This window comes from Lipotes vexillifer, unplaced genomic scaffold, assembly GCF_000442215.2.
Source record: "Lipotes vexillifer unplaced genomic scaffold, Lipotes_vexillifer_v1.1 scaffold648, whole genome shotgun sequence".
In the NCBI taxonomy this organism is placed as follows: Eukaryota; Metazoa; Chordata; class Mammalia; order Artiodactyla; family Lipotidae; genus Lipotes; species Lipotes vexillifer.
The window spans coordinates 2,551,489-2,569,925 of record NW_006797096.1 but is presented as its reverse complement, the minus strand read 5'-3'; the positions used below and the strand labels follow the sequence as shown (position 1 = coordinate 2,569,925).

The window sequence follows — 18,437 nt, the reverse complement described above, 5'->3', positions numbered from 1 at the left end:
TTATCTTTTCCTGGATTTCTTTCAGCAGGAATTGGTCCTTGTACAACTATAGATTTGGTGTATCTCTGAGAGGAGATGAATGAGTTCAGGAGCCTCTTCACCATCTTGGACTGGAATCTACAAATTTCTTCAGTTCTTGGCTTAGAATACATCTGGATCCTTATAATGCTTCTCCATTCAGAGTGGCTCCCTGAGCTCCAACTGCAGAACCTCGACTTCTTTGGCTTCCAGTGACAGTGATGGCTGTTGCTCTGCCTTCTCCTGAGTGGCAGCACCACCCAACCCCCTTCTTCCTAGCAGAATGGGTCCCCCTCTCCTTCTGCTCACTGACTCTTTCACTGTATCTTTGTATCTGCTCAATGTATCTGCTCACTGTATCTTTGTTGTGTGTTTCTGCAATCTAAGAATGTTATTTTGATCCTTATCATCTTCTTATAACTACTTTGGAATTTGGCCCTGATAATTCTCTGTTGCTCAATTTTATATGTAATTAATTTTCCTGAATTTTTTGTAGAAGCTTGGTTCCGAAAGCTTTTCTAGCTTCACAGAGCTCCCACTTCTTAAGTTTTTATTTGGTGTTTAAAAATACAGTGACCTTCTTTCAAGGTTTTCTGAGGCCCTGTCCCTAAGTAGAGACCTGGCTGGTCAGTTTTGAGCATTCTCAGTGGTCAGACTACTCCAGTCCTTTAATTCTCATCATGAATGCTTTGTACTCACCCACTATTGGAATGAGCAAAACCCTCCCAGTTTCAACTGCTATTCTCAAGCTGGCTGGCTGTGCTTTCTTGTGACTACCTGTTGTCTATTTGGGGTTCTCTTATTCTCACATTCATCAGATGCCCCTTTTATACCTGTTGCTTTCTCCCATATATTCACTGATACCATGAAGGTCTTATGTATATGGGGTTCATAGGGAAACCTTGTCACATGGTTTTGTTGTAAATGTTGCCTATAAGTTTTTGGGTTTGCTACCTAGATACTCTGAATGTTTTTATGTAGATATTTGGGAGGATTCAAAAACTATGCTACTTCTGCTTTCATCATCTTCTTGGAATTTTCCTTTTTAGCTAAACTTTCATATTCATAATAACTTATTTGTGGTATCATTTGGGGGAACTTATTTAAACAGTCATATCATCTACAAGTAATAACAATTTACTTTCTTGGTTCCCAATCCTTAATCTTTAGTTTTGTTTTCTTGTCATTCTGTGCTGGCTGGAAGCTCCAGTCAATGTCTGTTATAAATGGTAAGGGTGGACATCTTTGTTTTGTTCAGGATCTTTCATGGCAATGCTTCTAGCATTTAATAGTCAAGCACATTATTTATATAGGTTTTTTGGTTGATGTCCTGTACCAGATTAAGTAAATTATTCCATTCTGTTCCTAGTTTTCTAAGAGTTTTCTATTTTAATCATGAATGGATGTTGGATTTTGCCAAATTATTTTTCTCTTTTAATCAGTTAAATTGTATTTAAATTAAACGTTCTGTTATCAATGTCAAAATATCCTTATATTCCTGGGATAAAGCCAACTGGTTCATGGTATATTATCTTTTCCTTATACCACTACATTTTTCGTACTAAAATTATATTTTATTTGTAACATTTGCATCTATGTTTGTGAATGAGATTAGACTAATTTTCCTTCTTTGTAATGTCCTTGTTATGCTTTATTGTCAAGGTCATAGTGTCCTAATGAAATGAATTGAGAAACATTTCCTCTTTTCCATTCAATTCTTGTCGATTATATTTTTAGATTATGAAAGCCTTTTGAAACTTGGATTAAAAACTAAATTCCTATCTTTTCATTTGTTTTATTGCAGAAGATATCATATATGTGTTGAATAATTTATAAAATATGTATATATAGTTTAAATGAGAGCAATATAAATAGAATAATTTCTTAAATATGTATGTATAACTTAAATAATAAGACCATTGCCTAGATATTTACAATTCAGGTTAAGAAATACAACATTACCAATATTATAATGTGTTTTGTGTGCCCTTATGAGATTACATCCCTCTCCCCAACTCTCCCCAGGTAACTACTATCCTGATTTTTGTTGTAATCATTCCTTTTCCTATGTGTCCTTAAACAATATATTGTTGGTTTTCTTCTTTAAGAACTTTTTATAAATGTATTATACAGTATGTGTTGTTCTTTGCTTCATACCATATATATTCTTCTCTCACTTTTTAAATCTGTAACTGATTTTTCTTTAGGCTAGAAAAAATGAAAAAAGAATATAGACGTCTGAGTACATGGATAGAAAAAGCTAGCTATTTAGAAGGAGTTCTTACCCCAAGATTGGAACATAAAGAAACTAAGGTAATTAACATAATACATTCTTCCGTACATAGATTTTTACATTTTATTTTAAAATTATGATAAGTAAAAATAATGATCAGATATTGTTTATTTGTTCCCTCTCTATAAAATGCTACTCATAGTTCATACACTTTCCTATTCTGATAATGTGACATTCAATAAATATTGATTAATAATTTATAAGGTTTAGTTTTTAACAGCTTTGTTGAGATATAATTCACATACTATACAGTTCATCCATTTAAAGTGTACAATTCAGTGACCCTAAGTATATTGACACAGTTGTGCTTCCATCGCCACAATCAGAGAACATTATCATTACCCCAAAAGGAAACCCCATACCTCTTAGCCTATACCCTCCAAACCCCTCATGCCCTGCTAGCCCTAGATGACAACTAATGTACTTTATATTTCTAAAGATTTCCTTGTTCTAGATATTTCATATAAATGGAATCATACAATATATGGTCCTTTGTGACTTGATTCTTTCACTTAGTAGTGTTTTTAAGGTTCATCACTATTGTAGCATGTATCAATACTTCATTTCATTTCATTGCCAAATAATATTTCATTGTTTGAATATACTACATTTTTTTATCTACTCATCAGTTGATGGACATTTGGTTGTTTCCACTTTTTAGCTATTATGTATAATGCTGCTATGAACACTCATGTGCAGTTTTTGTGTGCATGTATGTTTTTAATTCTCTTGGGTATGTACTTAGGAGTGGAATTGCTGGGTCATATCATAATTCTGTTAACTTTTTCAGAAACTACCAAACTGTTTGCCACAGCAGCTGCACAATTTTACATTTAACCAGCAATGCATGAGGGTGCCATATCTCCTATAACACTTGTTATTTTCCTCTTTTAAAAAAATTTAATTATGGCCATCCTAGTGGGTTTGAAGTGGTATCTCATTGTGGTTTTGATTTGCATTTCTTTAATGACCAATGATGTGAACATCTTTTCATGTGAATACTGGCCGTTTGTATATCTTCTCCGAATAAATTTTTATTCATACCTTTTGCTGATTTTTTAATTAGGCTATTTGTATTTTTACTGTTGAGTTGTAAGAGTTCTTTATATATTTTGGATACTAGACCCTTATCAGATATATAAGTAAGATTTACTATTTAGAAGTACTATCTAATCTATACATTTTGACCTGGCAGTAAAAGATTCATAGGGATTTCAGTGAATAGATAAAACATTGACTAAAATCACAGCTTTGAAATGGTACTCATAATATATTGATATATTCATGTTTTCAATGCCTCTTGAGATAATTGGGCAGGATTGTGCTGCGATAAGATAAATTGATTAGCATTTGCTAATACAGAATTAGTATTTTAGGAAAATTTTGCGGGGCTTTTCATTAAAGGGACTCTGAACTTTGGGTTCTCATTGAAAAATTAGTATTTTATAAGAGCCAGTGGTCACTCCACCTTATAATTCTTCTTGGAATTTTATAAAGATCCACATTACTTTGCAACTGGTAGATCATAATGTATTCCAATAACAAAGTGATCTGTTTCCCAGGGGTATCCCCTTATACCACTTGAAGTTAAACATTATGTCATTTGTCTTGTAATCTTTTTCTGTCATGCATTCATCATTTGGAAACCCTATCAATTCTTGGGTCTTCTCTTCCTGGACCATTAACTCCTAGCCAGGGTGTGCCTCTCTTTAAAACAGTACTGTTTGCTTTTCTCACAAACCCATATTCTTCTTGTCTTCTGTAAATTTTTTTAAAGTATTTTAAAAAGTTATGAAAGCAGGAAAAAATGTTTTAGCTCTTTAAACATTTCTCCAATATGTTTTTTTCTTCTAGGAAAGTAATACCAATGAGGTACTTGAAAGCCAATTGGAAGAGAGACCTACAGATACTGTAACATCAGGTTAACAAACTAATTTACCTTTTTGTATTTATTATTAAGATAATTAAAACGGTTATATCACAAAAAGAAAATTAGCAATCTTCTTTAAGTATACTTCATTTTTTGTTAGGGAATAAAAATACATTTCATTATAGTTTTGGTATATAGTATTTATTTTGTAACACTCCAAAGAAAATACTTAGACCCAATTAAGAGTTATTTTTATTTTTATCTTTAATACTCCTTTCCTCTTTAAGAACAAGGAAAAAGTTAAATCTTACCTATAATCTATGAAAAGGTATTTTTGTTAAATATTGTTAACTGTAGAGCTATTGGTCTCTTTTATGTGGAGGATGTGTGTGTGTGTGTGTGTGTGTGTGTGTGTGTGTGTGTGTGTGTGTAAGAGAAAGGGAGGAGGAGAGAGAGCAGGACAGGAAATTAAATTAACATTAAATGTGAGAACTTTGCACGAATTATCAGTAAGATATTTAATTAATAGAAGATACTGTTCATGCAGTCTTTAAGAAAAATCTCTCTTAAAAGATTCATTTAGAAAGTAAGTTAAAATAGATGCATAATACTCTATCTTTAAAATCTTGGATTCTGCTGGTGTGGATTAATGATTTATTGTTATAAGACTTCGGCCACAGGTTACTTCTCTAATTCTACTTCCCCGGCTACCTCAGGCTTTGATATATTCATTTCTTAACCTCTGAGGATCAACCAGCCTAGCAGAGCTATTTCATCTTTAATCTACTCTTTCACTGAAACATTCAAGTTTTAGGTTGTAGGAGAATCACAACTTCCCTCTTCAATATTGCTGTTGAATATTGGAGGTTAACCTCTCTCACACACTGGTGGTTACTATTTTTTTTTTTTTACTTTTTTTCACTTATCCACGGAGTTTATTTCAAGTCCCATTGGATCCTCTAGTGACTTCTTTCCTTTTGGCATTCCAGTGGCTACCTATAGTTTCAGCTAACATTTACTGATCACTGGGTTCCAGGCACATTACTTGGATTATGTAACTGAGTACTCAGAGCAGTCAGTCGAGGGTGCTATTATTATTTATCCACATATTTACAGATGAGAAAACTGAGGATCAAGTCAATGAGAGGTGACACAGCCATTAATTTGAACCTAGTCTATTTGACCCAAGAACTCAAGCATTTAACCACATTGCTGCTCCCATTGTATATACTTGTAACATACCTATATGATAAGCTATCACTAATCTATTTTACATGTGAGAAAACCAAGGCTCAGAAAAATGAGCTGACAGCAGTCATGCAGCTAATAGTGACCTTAATAAATTTTTTTTTACTAGACTTATGCATCCCTTTGTATCTCAATTATTTATTCCCTTTCCCTTTTAGAATTTTCTTTTTTGTTTGCTAAATATGTATTCTTTATATTTCTAGGAAAATTTTACAAGTGCTTCAGTTAGCCTCTCTTGAATGGTCCTATTTTTTCTTTTTTTTTCTTTTTTTTTAACATCTTTATTGGGGTATAATTGCTTTACAATGGTGTGTTAGTTTCTGCTTTATAACAGAGTGAGTCAGTTATACATATATATATGTTCCCATATCTCTTCCCTCTTTGTCTCCCTCCCTCCCACCCTCCCTATCCCACCCCTCCAGACAGCCACAAAGAACCGAGCCGGTTTCCCTGTGCCATGCGGCTGCTTCCCACTAGCTATCTACCTTACGTTTGTTAGTATATATATGTCCATGTCTCTCTCTCGCCCTAACACACCTCACCCTTCCCCCTCCCCATATCCTCAAGTCTGTTCTCCAGTAGGTCTCTGTCTTTATTCCTGTTTTACCCCTAGGTTCTTCATAACATTTTTTTTTTCTTAAATTCCATATATATGTGTTAGCATACGGTATTTGTCCTTCTCTTTCTGACTTACTTCACTCTGTATGACAGACTCTAGATGGTCCTATTTTTTCTGGTTACATACAACTTTACTCTTTTGTTCCAATCCTAACCTTATCACTGATCATCTGGGATTTATTTTTATTTCCTCTTGACTTTTAGTAAAATATAGTACATGCTTGTTTTTATGTCTTATATTGAGGAATCTGAAACCTTATCATTTTATACCTGTTTTCACTTCATCTCCACACTTGTTCATTTACTCCTCCATCTTCCCAGAGATTCATCAGCCTGTTTTTACTAAATATGTAGTGTTTATGTTTGAATAACTGCTTTGATTTAAATTGCTCTTATTCTTGGTGAGAAAAACTGTAATATTTTATTAATGCATATAAATAGTTTACTTTTTATATATAATAAAATACTTCTATGAATTTCTTAACAGATATCCTTCTTATAAAGGAAGAAGCTGAAACTCTTCCAAGTGAGGTAAGGGAACTTGACAGAGAACTTTGAATAGTTACTATTTTATAAAGGGATGAAATATTTGTAAATGGAGAAATATTTATAGATGGAAAGAAGAAAGCACTCAAGATGTTATTCAGGTTTTCATGGTTATTTCTGTTACAACAATATCTGTACAGTGTTACACGATTTATTTAACTTAAATTACACTGTTAAAAGGGAAGTTTCAGTATCAAACAGTAACATTTTAAAGTACATATGAATATAGGGGACAAAAGGTGTTTATGAACAGAAAAGGGGAAACAAGTAAAAGAAAGCATAAAGTTCTGCACTTAGAAATGGATGCCACAGACCTAACTACATTCTTTACTTTTTCTCTATAATACAACTGTGTATTCTCTGTAATGTATAATCTCCAAAGTAATAGTCTGTATTTTATAAATAGAAATAGAGTTCACATAATATTATTTGCTTTTTAGCTTTTACAGAAGATATTAATTCCGTAAGGCAGTGGACCCCTATGTAAACCAATAAAATATAAAAGATTCTTCCATACTACTTGACAAATAGGATTTAATGATTTCTATTCTTGGGCCAGTGGCTCCCAAAATACCAATTGAAGAGTCAGTGTGTTCTGTTTTGCACAATCCAAAGAGAGAGAAAAAAAGACAATATAGAGAATTTCTCATACAGCTAAATTTACTTGGCTTAACAGACTTAACAGTCCTTTCTTTTATGATACTATTGTTTGTACTATTTTGCTATTTAAATTTCCTTTATTTTACCATATAATTGTGATTTTTATGATATTGTTCTTTGTGCTATTTTGCTATTAAAGTTTCCTTTGTTATGGTATATTGGTGATAGTACAGTAACAGTAAAATGTCAGACCCCTTGGTTTTCTTCTCTGAGATGCTGATGATTTATAAAATATGAATATATGAGAACCACTAGTTTATAATGCAGTATGATCATTTTTATGGATAATATCCTATAGTCCATGGTATCAGGCAAGTAGAGAATTTCTCAACTCTTCTAATAAGGAATGTAATAATTTACAAATATTGATGGTAACTTGTTATAATAAAGGATAAAAGTACAAATGATTTTAAGTCCAGTTTTGTTAGTTTTAAATATTTTCTAGTTGATAATGATTAATAGGTAGCTTGTCTTATTGATACATTTTCTAGTTACTGGATAATGATGATAAGAAAGGCCTGACTCTACCAACTTTGAACCAGTCAGGTGAAGATGATTCAAATGTTGTTGCTCCTAAAAGTGACATGTCAACAAAGGAAACAGATACTCCATTGCCCACTATTCCTAGGCTGACGTTAACAGAAGAGGATGAAATACCACCTTTAGAGGAACACCAGCAAGAGGCTATGCCGGAGAGAAAAATGAAAAGTCTATTCTTCCCACCAGAAGAAAAACTGAAAGATAGATATCCAAGCCTTTTAAAAACTGACTCATCTCCATCAGAGGTAAAGTTGAAAAATATCCATATAAATCCAGGTAGAATAAAGAGGAGGAACTTAAATTTATCTCCAACAGAAATTAGGTGGCAAAGCAACAATGTGAGCTTAGCTTGAAGGAAGAGCACAAGCTTAGTTTCCCCAGATTCAAAATCAAAAGGTAGTTTTCAAAGTCACGATCCAAAGGAAGACCTTGAACTAAAGGTATCTGCCCTCGTATTAGAAGTATAAGACTAAGAAAAACTAAAGAATTCATTAATAAAAAATAAATAAATTGAAAATACACATGTCTCCAAGGAGAAGTGTGTCTAAGTATATTAAATATTCCCACCCTACTAATACTCATCAAGTAAGGAGGAAAAAAACCTTTGAAGGAAAAGCAAAGTGATCTGAGAAACCAGTAATACAAACCAGTCTCAAGGTTTGATGTAAAATTCAGCTGAAAATATAACAGTGGTAGCAAAATCTAAATTCAAAGGAAAGCCTGAGAGGTTATTTCAGTGGAAATTTTTAATGAAACTGTTATAGGAAATAGCATATGTGTCCCTGTTACAAACAGTTTTATAGTTTAAAATGAGAATGGAGCTTCCCTGGTGGCACAGTGGCTGAGAGTCCGCCTGCCGATGTAGGGGACAGGGGTTCATGCCCCGGTCCGTGAAGATCCCACGTGCCGTGGAGCGGCTGGGCCCATGAGTCATGGCCGCTGAGCCTGCGCGTCTGGAGCCTGTGCTCTGCAGCGGGAGAGGCCACAACAGTGAGAGGCCCACATACCGAAAAAAAAAAAAAAAAAAAAAAAAGAGAATGATCTGAAAATTTAAAGGTATACCAGGGAAAAGCATTTCTCAAAATGACAGTTGTTCTACTTAGATCTTTACATCTTGTTTGAGTCACTATCATAAAGCAGTGTAAAAATGTGTATTGGTCAGTGGGAAAACAATCTGAGTTCTAAGTATGGCTCTGCCTCTAAATACATCAGCAAGCTTGTGCACCTGAATCCCTAGGCCTATTTTCTCATCTACTGAATGGTAGTTTATACTAGGTCATTTCTAAATTCCCTTCCAAATTCCAAAAGATATAATTTTATTAAATATCTCAAGTTGGGGAATTATTCCTAATTACCTAGATCAATACGCTAAGCAATGTAAGTTAAAAAGAAAAACATTCTTGTTTTTACTGAATGTGAAAGTAATACCCAGTCATTATAGGAAATTTAGAAAATAGAAGCATATAAAAGAAAGTAAAAGTAGTTATAATTCTACTGCCACATTTAATAATTTTATTTCCTTTCAGTCTTTGTTATTAACATATGTATATCTCTTTTTTTTCCTAAAGAAGATGTCAGGGGTAGGAGTTTATTAATTTATTTATTTTTGCTGTGTTGGGTCTTCATTTCTGTGCGAGGGCTTTCTCTAGTTGTGGCAAGCGGGGGCCACTCTTCATGGCGGTGCGCGGGCCTCTCACTATCGAGGCCTCTCTTGTTGCGGAGCACAGGCTCCAGACGCGCAGGCTCAGTAGTTGTGGCTCACGGGCCTAGTTGCTCCATGGCATGTGGGATCCTCCCAGACCAGGGCTTGAACCCGTGTCCCCTGCATTAGCAGGCAGATTCTCAACCACTGCGTCACCAGGGAAGCCCACATATGTATATCTCTTATTTATTTTTAAAAACTTGGATCAAACTATATATGTATAATTTTATATTATGCTTTTTTAAACTTGATATTATATTATAAGCATGTTACCTCAATTTTCTCTAAAATTTGCAAGGTGCAGGATATCCTCAAATATTGATATTCAGTAATTTAAAATAGTTTCTATATTTTTGGACATTAAGCTTGAAATTAATATTCTTTTACCTATTTATTTGTGTCTGTGATTATCTCCTCATATATTTATAGAAATAGCATGTTGACAAATTGCTCTCCTGAAAGATTGTGCCACTTTATATTCTGACCAGTGATATTTGAGTATTAATGATATTTTAAATAATGATTAAAACATTTTCATGCTTATTAGCCACTTTGATTTTTCCTATGAGTAGATGAGTAGATTGTCCATTTTTTTCTGTTGAGTATTTGGTGATGTTGTTTAGGTTTTATAATGAGCTCTTTTTATTATAAAGATAATAACCTTGTATATTCATGGCACATACTTTTTCATAGTTTTTGTGGTTTGCCTTTTAATTTCTTTATTGAATCTAACTTTCAAAATATTCAGTTTTCATTTGATAAGTGAATTATTTATTGCTCCATAACAAACCACTCCAAAATTTGGCTTAAAATAACCATTTTATTATTTCTCAAGATTCTATGGGTTGACTTCACTTAGGTAGGCAGTTGTTTTGCTCTACTTGATGTTGGCTGACCCTGTAGTCATCTAGGAGCTTGACTGGGTTGGAACACTCATTATGGCTCACTTATGTGTTTTATACCCTGATGGAAACAGCCGTAGGTCTGGGCTCAATTGGGATGCATGGACATCTGGTTTGATGTGCCTCTTTCTCTCTCTTTCTCTCAACCTCTCTCTCTCTCTCTCTCTCTCTCTCTCTCTCTCTCTCTCTCTCTCTCTCTCTGTCTCAGTTTCTCTCTCTGTAATCTTAGGGATTATTCCTCCCCCTGTCCATGCAACCTCTTCATATGGTCTCTCTATGTGGTCTTTCTAGCAGGGCAACTGAACTTTTTATGTGGCAGCTCAGGGCTTCCAATATACAAAAACAGAAGCTTCAGGTACTCTTAAGACTTAGGCTTTGTACTAGCATAGGGTCACTTTCACTCCATTCTGTTAGTTAAAGTAAGTCCCAGGCTTAGCCCTGACCCAATATGGGAGGGGACTACATAAGAGCATGAATTTTGGAAGGTGTTGTTCATTGGGGGCCATCCACAGATTAACCATCTCTAGCTCCAAGTAATTTCTCTCCCACATGCAAAATACGCTTACTCTGCTTCCAAGATTCTTAGTTTCATGCCATTACTGCATTAGGCTCAAGCTTAAGTACAGAATTTCATCATCTAAATCAGATCCAGGTAGATGAAGCTTCTTGAGCGTGGCTTCTCTCAATCTTAAGACCTGTGAATTGAAGAGACCAGTTATCTGTCCACTACATACATACAATGGTGAATCAGAAATAGGATAACAACAGGCACTTACATTCCAAAGGTGAAGGAAGGGTAAAGAGAAGCATATAGCAGTCAGTGAGCCATAGTAATTCTGAAGCTTCTGGCTCTGCCCTCTGAGAATCTTTCTTTTTCCATAAGAAAGAGCTTATATTTGTAGCTGAGTAGCTTTGCAGCCTATGTCTTATCTGTAGAAAGTTAAGAATTCAGAAACCTCTTTGCATTTTAAATTGTCTCTGTTCCTTTCAGTCCAAGAAACTATGATTATCTTAGAGATTTTGTGGGTTTCCTGGGTATCAAATTATGACCTTAGCCAAATGTTACACCCCTAAATATCTTTGAAACATGACCCCGTTTAATTTTGACTGATAGTCAAGATGCTGTAGCACAATATCCTTAAGAATCTTAGAAGCTCTCTGGTCTAGCAGAGAGGGTCTAAGAGGCCACCCTAAGATACTTAGAATATTTTTTGTCTAGTCAAGTGGGTCTGTGAGATACTACCTTAAATATTTTTGAAGTGTTAACAACGAAACTACATTTTACTGGCAATGCCATTGGAACCTGACCAATGAAGTTATGAGGTAGGGATTCCTGGCATTGGTTTAGTGGCTTAACAGTGTCATTAAGGACCCAGGAACCAGGCTCTTTCTTATCTTTCCTCTTTTTCACAGTCTGCTTGTTGCTTCATTATTACCAGATGTTTGCTTCAGTCCTAGGCATCATTTGTAGATCAAGGCAGGGGGTAGAACTTTCAAGTTTTCTTTTGCACTTGCCCCCTTTTATTTCTACAAAGAAACAGAAATTTACCCAATAGTCCTCCAGCAGATTTTATGTCCCATTGACTAGAATTAGTTTACATGACTATGGTTAGCTTCAAAGGAGAATAAGAAAACTAGCATTTGGCAAAATGGAATGGGGTTGCCAATAATGATTCATCATTTGGGGCTGTATACCTTGCTGTTACAAGCAGAATTCAGGTTCTGTTATGACAGGGTAGTATCAGGAGTGGTTACTGTATAATCAGCAGTTAGCAGTAGCACCACAATTATTCTTCTGTCTGAGGGGAATGCTCTTCTCCAGATCTTCTTGGGGTTCGTTAATTCACACCATTCAGGTCTCTACTCAGCTGTTACCTCCTTAGAGGGGCCTTCTCTGACCACTCTAAGTAAAATAATTATCCACTTACTCACCCTACCCCATCTCTATTTTTTTCATGTATCATTACCTGGTATCATATTACATGTTTCTTGTTATTGTCCGTCACTCCCACTTGACTTTGTTCCAAATGGTAGGGATTTAGTCTTACTCATCACAGTATCTTACCATTTAGAGTAGTGGTGAGTCCATGATGGGCACTCAATAAATATTTGTTGAAATAGTTAATTAATTAAAAATACTGCAGGGTGTTGAGGCATTTTCTTTGGAATCTCTGAATATGTTACAATTCCTGAGCCTCCTTGTATGTGATTAATCAAAATCATTTGGTCCTAGGGAAATACACATTATTTTAATACTTTCAAGGTGAATGAAGCACCTAATTCTAGCATACCAAATATCAGGCATGAGGCAGCGAGATTAATTCCATATTCCATAAAGAGTAGTGATAAAGGCTCTGATTATTTATGAGTTTTTGAGTTTAAAGTCACTAGTGCCTGCTGAAGACTAGGATTAAGGAAGGCAGGGAGTGGGTATGTGTGATATCACTAACCTTCTGTTCATTCATTTGAATTTTTAAAAAAATTTTATTTTACATTGGAGCATAGTTGATTAACAATGTTGTGTTAGTTTCAGGTGTATAGCAGAGGGATTCAGTTTTATATATACATGTATGTATGTATTTTTCAAATTCTTTTCCCATTTAGGTTATTACAGAATATTGAGCAGAGTTCCCTGTGCTATACGGTAGGTCCTTGTTGGTTATCAATTTCAAATATAGTAGTGTGTACATGTCAATCCCAAAGTCCCAATCTATCCCCGCCCCGACCCTTCCTCCCTGGTAACCATAAGTTCGTTCTCTGAGTCTTTGAGTCTGTTTCTGTTTCGTAAATGAGTTCATTTGTATCATTTATTTTAGATTTCACATATAAGCGATATCATATGATATTTGTCTTTCTCTGACTGACTTATTTCACTTAGTATGAGTGAAATAGTATGCTATACAGTAGGTTCTCATTAGTTATCTATTTTATACGTAGTAATGTATATATTTCAATCCCAATCTCCCAGTTCATCCCACTCCCCTCCCCCCTTGGTATCCATAAGTTTGTTCTCTACATCTGTGTTTCTATTTCTGCTTTGCAAATAAGTTCATCTGTACCATTTTTTAGATTACACGTATAAGTGATATTATACAATATTTCTTTTTCTCTTTCTGACTTACTTCACTGTGTGGCAGACTCTAGGTCTATCCATATCTCAGCAAATGGCACCATTTTGTTCCTTTTTATGGCTGAGTAATATTCCATTGTATATATGTACCACATCTTCTTTATCCATTCCTCTGTTGATGGACATTTAGGTTGCTTCCATGTGCTGGCTATTGTAAACAGCACTGCAGTGAACACTGGGCTGCATGTATCCTTTCAAACCATGTTTTTCTCCAGGTATATACCCAGGAGTGGGATTGCTGGATCATATGGTAGCTCTATTTTTAGTTTTTTAAGGAACTGCCATACTGTTCTCAATAGTAGCTGTACCAATTTACATTCCCACAAACAGTGTGGGAGAGTTCCCTTTTCTCCACACCCTCTCCAGAATTTATTGTTTGTAGACTTTTTGATGATGGCCAATCTGACTGGTGTGAGATGATATCTCATTGTAGTTTTGATTTGCATTTCTCTAATAATTAGTGATGTTGAGCATTTTTCATGTGCCTCTTGGCCATCTGTACATCTTCTTTGGGGAAGTGTCTATTTAGATCTTCTGCCCATCTTTTGATTGGGTTGTTTGTTTGTTTGTTTGAATTTAGCCACATGAGCTGTTTGTAAATTTTGGAGACTAATCCCTTGTCAGTTGCATCGTTTACAAATATTTTCTCACATTCTGTGGGTTGTCCTTTCGTTTTGTCTGTGGTTTCCTTTGCTGTGCAAAAGCTTTTGAGTTTAATTAGGTCCCATTGGTTTTTTTTTGTTTTTATTTCCATTACTCTAGGAGATGACTGAAAAAAGATATTGCTGCGATTTATGTCAAAGAGTGTTCTGCCTGTGTTTTCCTTTAACAGTTTTATAATATCCACCCTTACATTTAGGTCTTTAATCCATTTTGAGTTTACTTTTGTGTATGGTGTTAGAGAATGTTCTAATTTTATTTTTTTACATGTAGCTGTCCAGTTTTCCTAGCACCATTTATTGAAGAGACTATCTTTCCTCCATTGTATAGTTTTGCCCCCTTTGTCATAGAGTAATTGACCATACATGCGTGGGTTTCTTTCTGGGCTTTCTATCCTGTTCCATTGATCTGTATTTCTGTTTTTATGCCAGTACCATACTGTCTTGATTACTGTAGCTTTGTAGTATAGTCTGAAGTCAGGGAGCCTGATTCCCCCAGCTCCATTTTTCTTTCTCAAGATTGTTTTGACTGTTAAGGGTCTTTTGTGTCTCCATAAAAAATGTATCTCCTTAAAAATTTTTAATATTTATTTTTTATTCTAGTTCTGTGAAAAACGCCACTGGTAATTTGATAGGAATTGCATTGAATCTGTAGATTGCCTTGGGTAGTATAGTCATTTGACAATATTGATTCTTCCAGTCCAAGAACATGGTATATCTTTCCATCTGTTTGTGTTATCTTTGATTTCTTTCAGCATCAGCATCTTATAGTTTTCAGAGTACAGGTCTTTTTTCTCCTCAGGTAGGTTTATTCCTAGGTATTTCATTCTTTTTGATGCAATGGTAAATGGGATTGTTTCTTTAATTTCTCTTTCTGATCTTTCATTGTTAGTGTATCGAAGTGCAAGAGATTTCTGTGTGTTAATTTTGTATCCTGCAATTTTACCTTATTCATTGATGAGCTCTAGTATTTTTCTGGTAGGTCTTTAGGATTTTCTACGTATAGTATCATTTCATCTGCAAACAGTGACAGTTTTACTTCTTCTTTTCCAATTTGGATTCCTTTTACTTCTTTTTCTTCTCTGATTGCTGTGGCTAAGACTTCCAAAACTATGTTGAATAAATGTGGAGAGAGTGGACATCCTTGTCTTGTTCCTGATCTTAGAGGAAATGCTTTCAGCTTTTCACTGTTGAGTATGATGTTAGTTGTAGGTTTGTCGTATATGGCATTTATTATGTTGAGGTATGTTCCCTCTATGCCCACTTCCTGGAGAGTTTTTATCATAGATAGTTGTTGAATTTTGTCAACAGCGTTTTCTGCATCTATTGAGATGATCATACGGATTTTTCCTTCAATCTGTTGATGTGGTGTATCACACTGATTGATTTGTGGATATTGAAAAATCCTTGCATCCTGGGATAAATCCCATTTGATCATGGTGTATGATCCTTTTAATGTATTGTTGGATTTGGATTGCTAGTATTTTGTTGAGGATTTTTGCATCTGTGTTAGTCAGTGATATTGGCTTGTAACTTTCTGTTTTTGTGGTATCTTTGTCTGGTTTTGGTATCAGGTGATGGTGACCTCATAGAATGAGGTTGGGAGTGTTCCTTCCTCTGCAATTTTTTTGGAATAGTTTCAGAAGGATAGGTGTTATCTCTTTTCTAAATGTTTGATAGAATTTGCCTGTGAAGCCATCTGGTCCTGGACTTTTGTTTTTTAGGAGTTTTTAAATTTCAGTTTCAATTTCAGTACTTATGATGGGTCTATTCATATTTTCTATTTCTTCCTGGTTCAGTCTTGGGAGACTGTACATTTCTAAGAATTTGTCCATTTCTTCCAGGTTGTCTATTTTATTGGCATATAGGTGCTTATAGTAGTCTCTTATGATCCTTTGTATTTCTGGGGTGTTGATTGTAACTTCTTTTCATTTCTAATTTTATTGAATTGAGCCCTCTCCCTTTTTTCCTTGATTAGTCTGGCTAAAGGTTTATCAATTTTGTTTATCTTTTCAAAGAACCAGCTTTTAGTTTCACTGATCTTTTCTATTGTTTTCTTCATCTCTATTTCATTTATTTATGCTCTCATCTTTATGATTATTTCTTTTCTTCTACTATCTTTGGCCTTTGTTCTTCTTTCTTGTTCCTCTGGTGGGCAGGGCCATGCTCAGGAAGATTTAAGCAGCCTGTCTGCTGATGGGTGGGGCTGTGTTCCCATGCTGTTTGTTGTTTGGCCTGAGGCATCCCAGCTGGGGGTGAGGAGGGGGTGGGGGGGTATGGTGGCCTCCAGGAGGGCTCACGCCAATGAGTACTTGCCAAAACTGCTGCTGCCAGTGTCTTTTTTCCTGCAGTGAGCCACAGCTGCCCCACCAGCCTTTGTGGGTAGCCCTTCAATACTAGCAGGTAGGTCTGGCCCAGTCTCTTATGAGGTCACTGCTTTTTTCTCTGGATCCTGGTGTGCACTAGACCTTGTGTGCACCCGCAAGAGTGGAGTTTGTTTCTCTCATTCCTGTAGAATTCCTGCAATCAAACCCCACTGACCTTCAAAGCCAGATTCTCTGGTGGCTCCCCGCACTCCATTGCCAGACCCACAGGCTCAGGAGCCTGACGTGGGGCTCAAAACTTTCACTCCTGTGGGAGAACTTCTGTGATATAATTATTTTCCAGTTTGTGGGTTGGCCACCCAGCAGGTATGGGATTTGATTTTGTCACTATTGCACCCCTCCTACCGTGCTGTTGTGGCTTCTTCTTTGTCTGTGGGTGTAGGGTTATTTCTTTTTGATAGGTTCCAGCGTTCTTTTTTTTTTTTTGTCGATGGTTGTTCAGCAGTTAGTTGTGATTTCCGTGTTCTTCTTACTAAGAAGGGGTGAGCTAACATCTTTCTACTCCTCCATCTTGCCAGCAAGTCCCATCCATTTGAATTTAACTGCCTTTACTATGCCATGAATTCCATTTATGAAATTTAAATCCTTAAATAATGATTGATAGCCTAGTGGAAAACATGCCATGATCTTCCAAACTCATTGTCTCTGCTAACTCCGCACTTCGAGTCGACCCAAGTCATGCAAGTAAAATGCACCTTACAATTATTTTATCCACTATAATTTTTAATTCAATAATTTTTCACTGGTAAATTTTTCTAATCTATATGTTTCCTTTTCACAGATGTAATAAATTCTTGAAACTGAGACTATAAAACAGAGATTAAAAAGAGAAGTAAGGGGAAACTTTTCCAATTGATTAAAATAGACCTTCTTTTGAAATAGATAATTTAAAATTTCGAATCATTTTTCCCTTTGTTCACACTTTTCTCTGGAAGGTCTGTTTTGCTTTGGTATCTGAGATGGATTTTATCAGAGATTGTTCATTTAAATCTTTTGGTGCCAGAAAAAGGAGTCATATTATATTTCCAATAATTTTAACACTGCAGTAGGCCTTCAGTTGCCTGTGAGGAATAGGAAAAAATATATACAACCTGAAGCAGTACATGCAAGAGCACATCACTGAACCTTAACTTAGCTGGTACCCTAGACTAATTGCAGATGCTATGAACTTGAGGAAATGTGTGTTTCCATTGAGGGGGGCAGGATTCTGTTCACTTTTTTTCAAGTCAGGCTTTTACTTGAATTTAGTAAATTCCAGGTTGCTTGGTCAACCCTTCAATCTGATTTCATCTTGACTGTATCTTACAGAAATATTTTTGGACTGTGGGCAGTACCTGTGCTTATTATATTGTCTCCTCCCCACCCTAATCTATTCTCCACCTTTCTCTGTCCTGTTATTTTTGTTGTTGTTTTGTTTTGCCTGAAGAGGATGACCCCTATGTGCTGCCTCACCAGCCTCTCTCTCTAGCTGACTTCCAGTTAGGTCCAACAAATGGCAAGCACTGCCAGGATATTGGAGAGCAAGAGGGGAAAGAAAATTTGGGGGTTTTCTGTCCTACTCTCTTCCTACTTTGGTGCTGTGGTTCTGGCAATGGATTTTCCTTCATATCTACAGCTACTACTGGGTGCTCCCAACCTCCATGACTCCAGCTGTCATATCACTGGGCTCTGGATGGAATAACATCTTCTCACTGTTGACCTCAATATCCTTTATTGGTTCCTTATTCATACACACAACTTTCATTTATATTAAAGCCTCTTTAGTTGAACCATTTTAGAGGAATTCTAATTCCTGCCTTAAGTCTAATTAGTAATCTTCCCAGTTTTTTAGTATGCATACAGATTTTCTTCTATTTTTGTATCTCTC

The 18,437-nt window shown here is 35.5% G+C and overlaps 1 protein-coding gene across 1 annotated transcript in view; it reads left to right on the top strand.

Moving 5' to 3' along the window:
• The window catches only part of LOC103081113 (amyotrophic lateral sclerosis 2 chromosomal region candidate gene 11 protein), a 142,615-nt gene that overhangs the window by 52,674 nt on the left and 71,504 nt on the right, over positions 1 to 18,437 (top strand). The window contains 4 exon segments of the mRNA XM_082931462.1: positions 2,226 to 2,331; positions 4,166 to 4,232; positions 6,535 to 6,578; positions 7,745 to 8,233. Coding sequence (XP_082787588.1) covers positions 2,226 to 2,331; positions 4,166 to 4,232; positions 6,535 to 6,578; positions 7,745 to 8,233 — 706 coding nt within the window.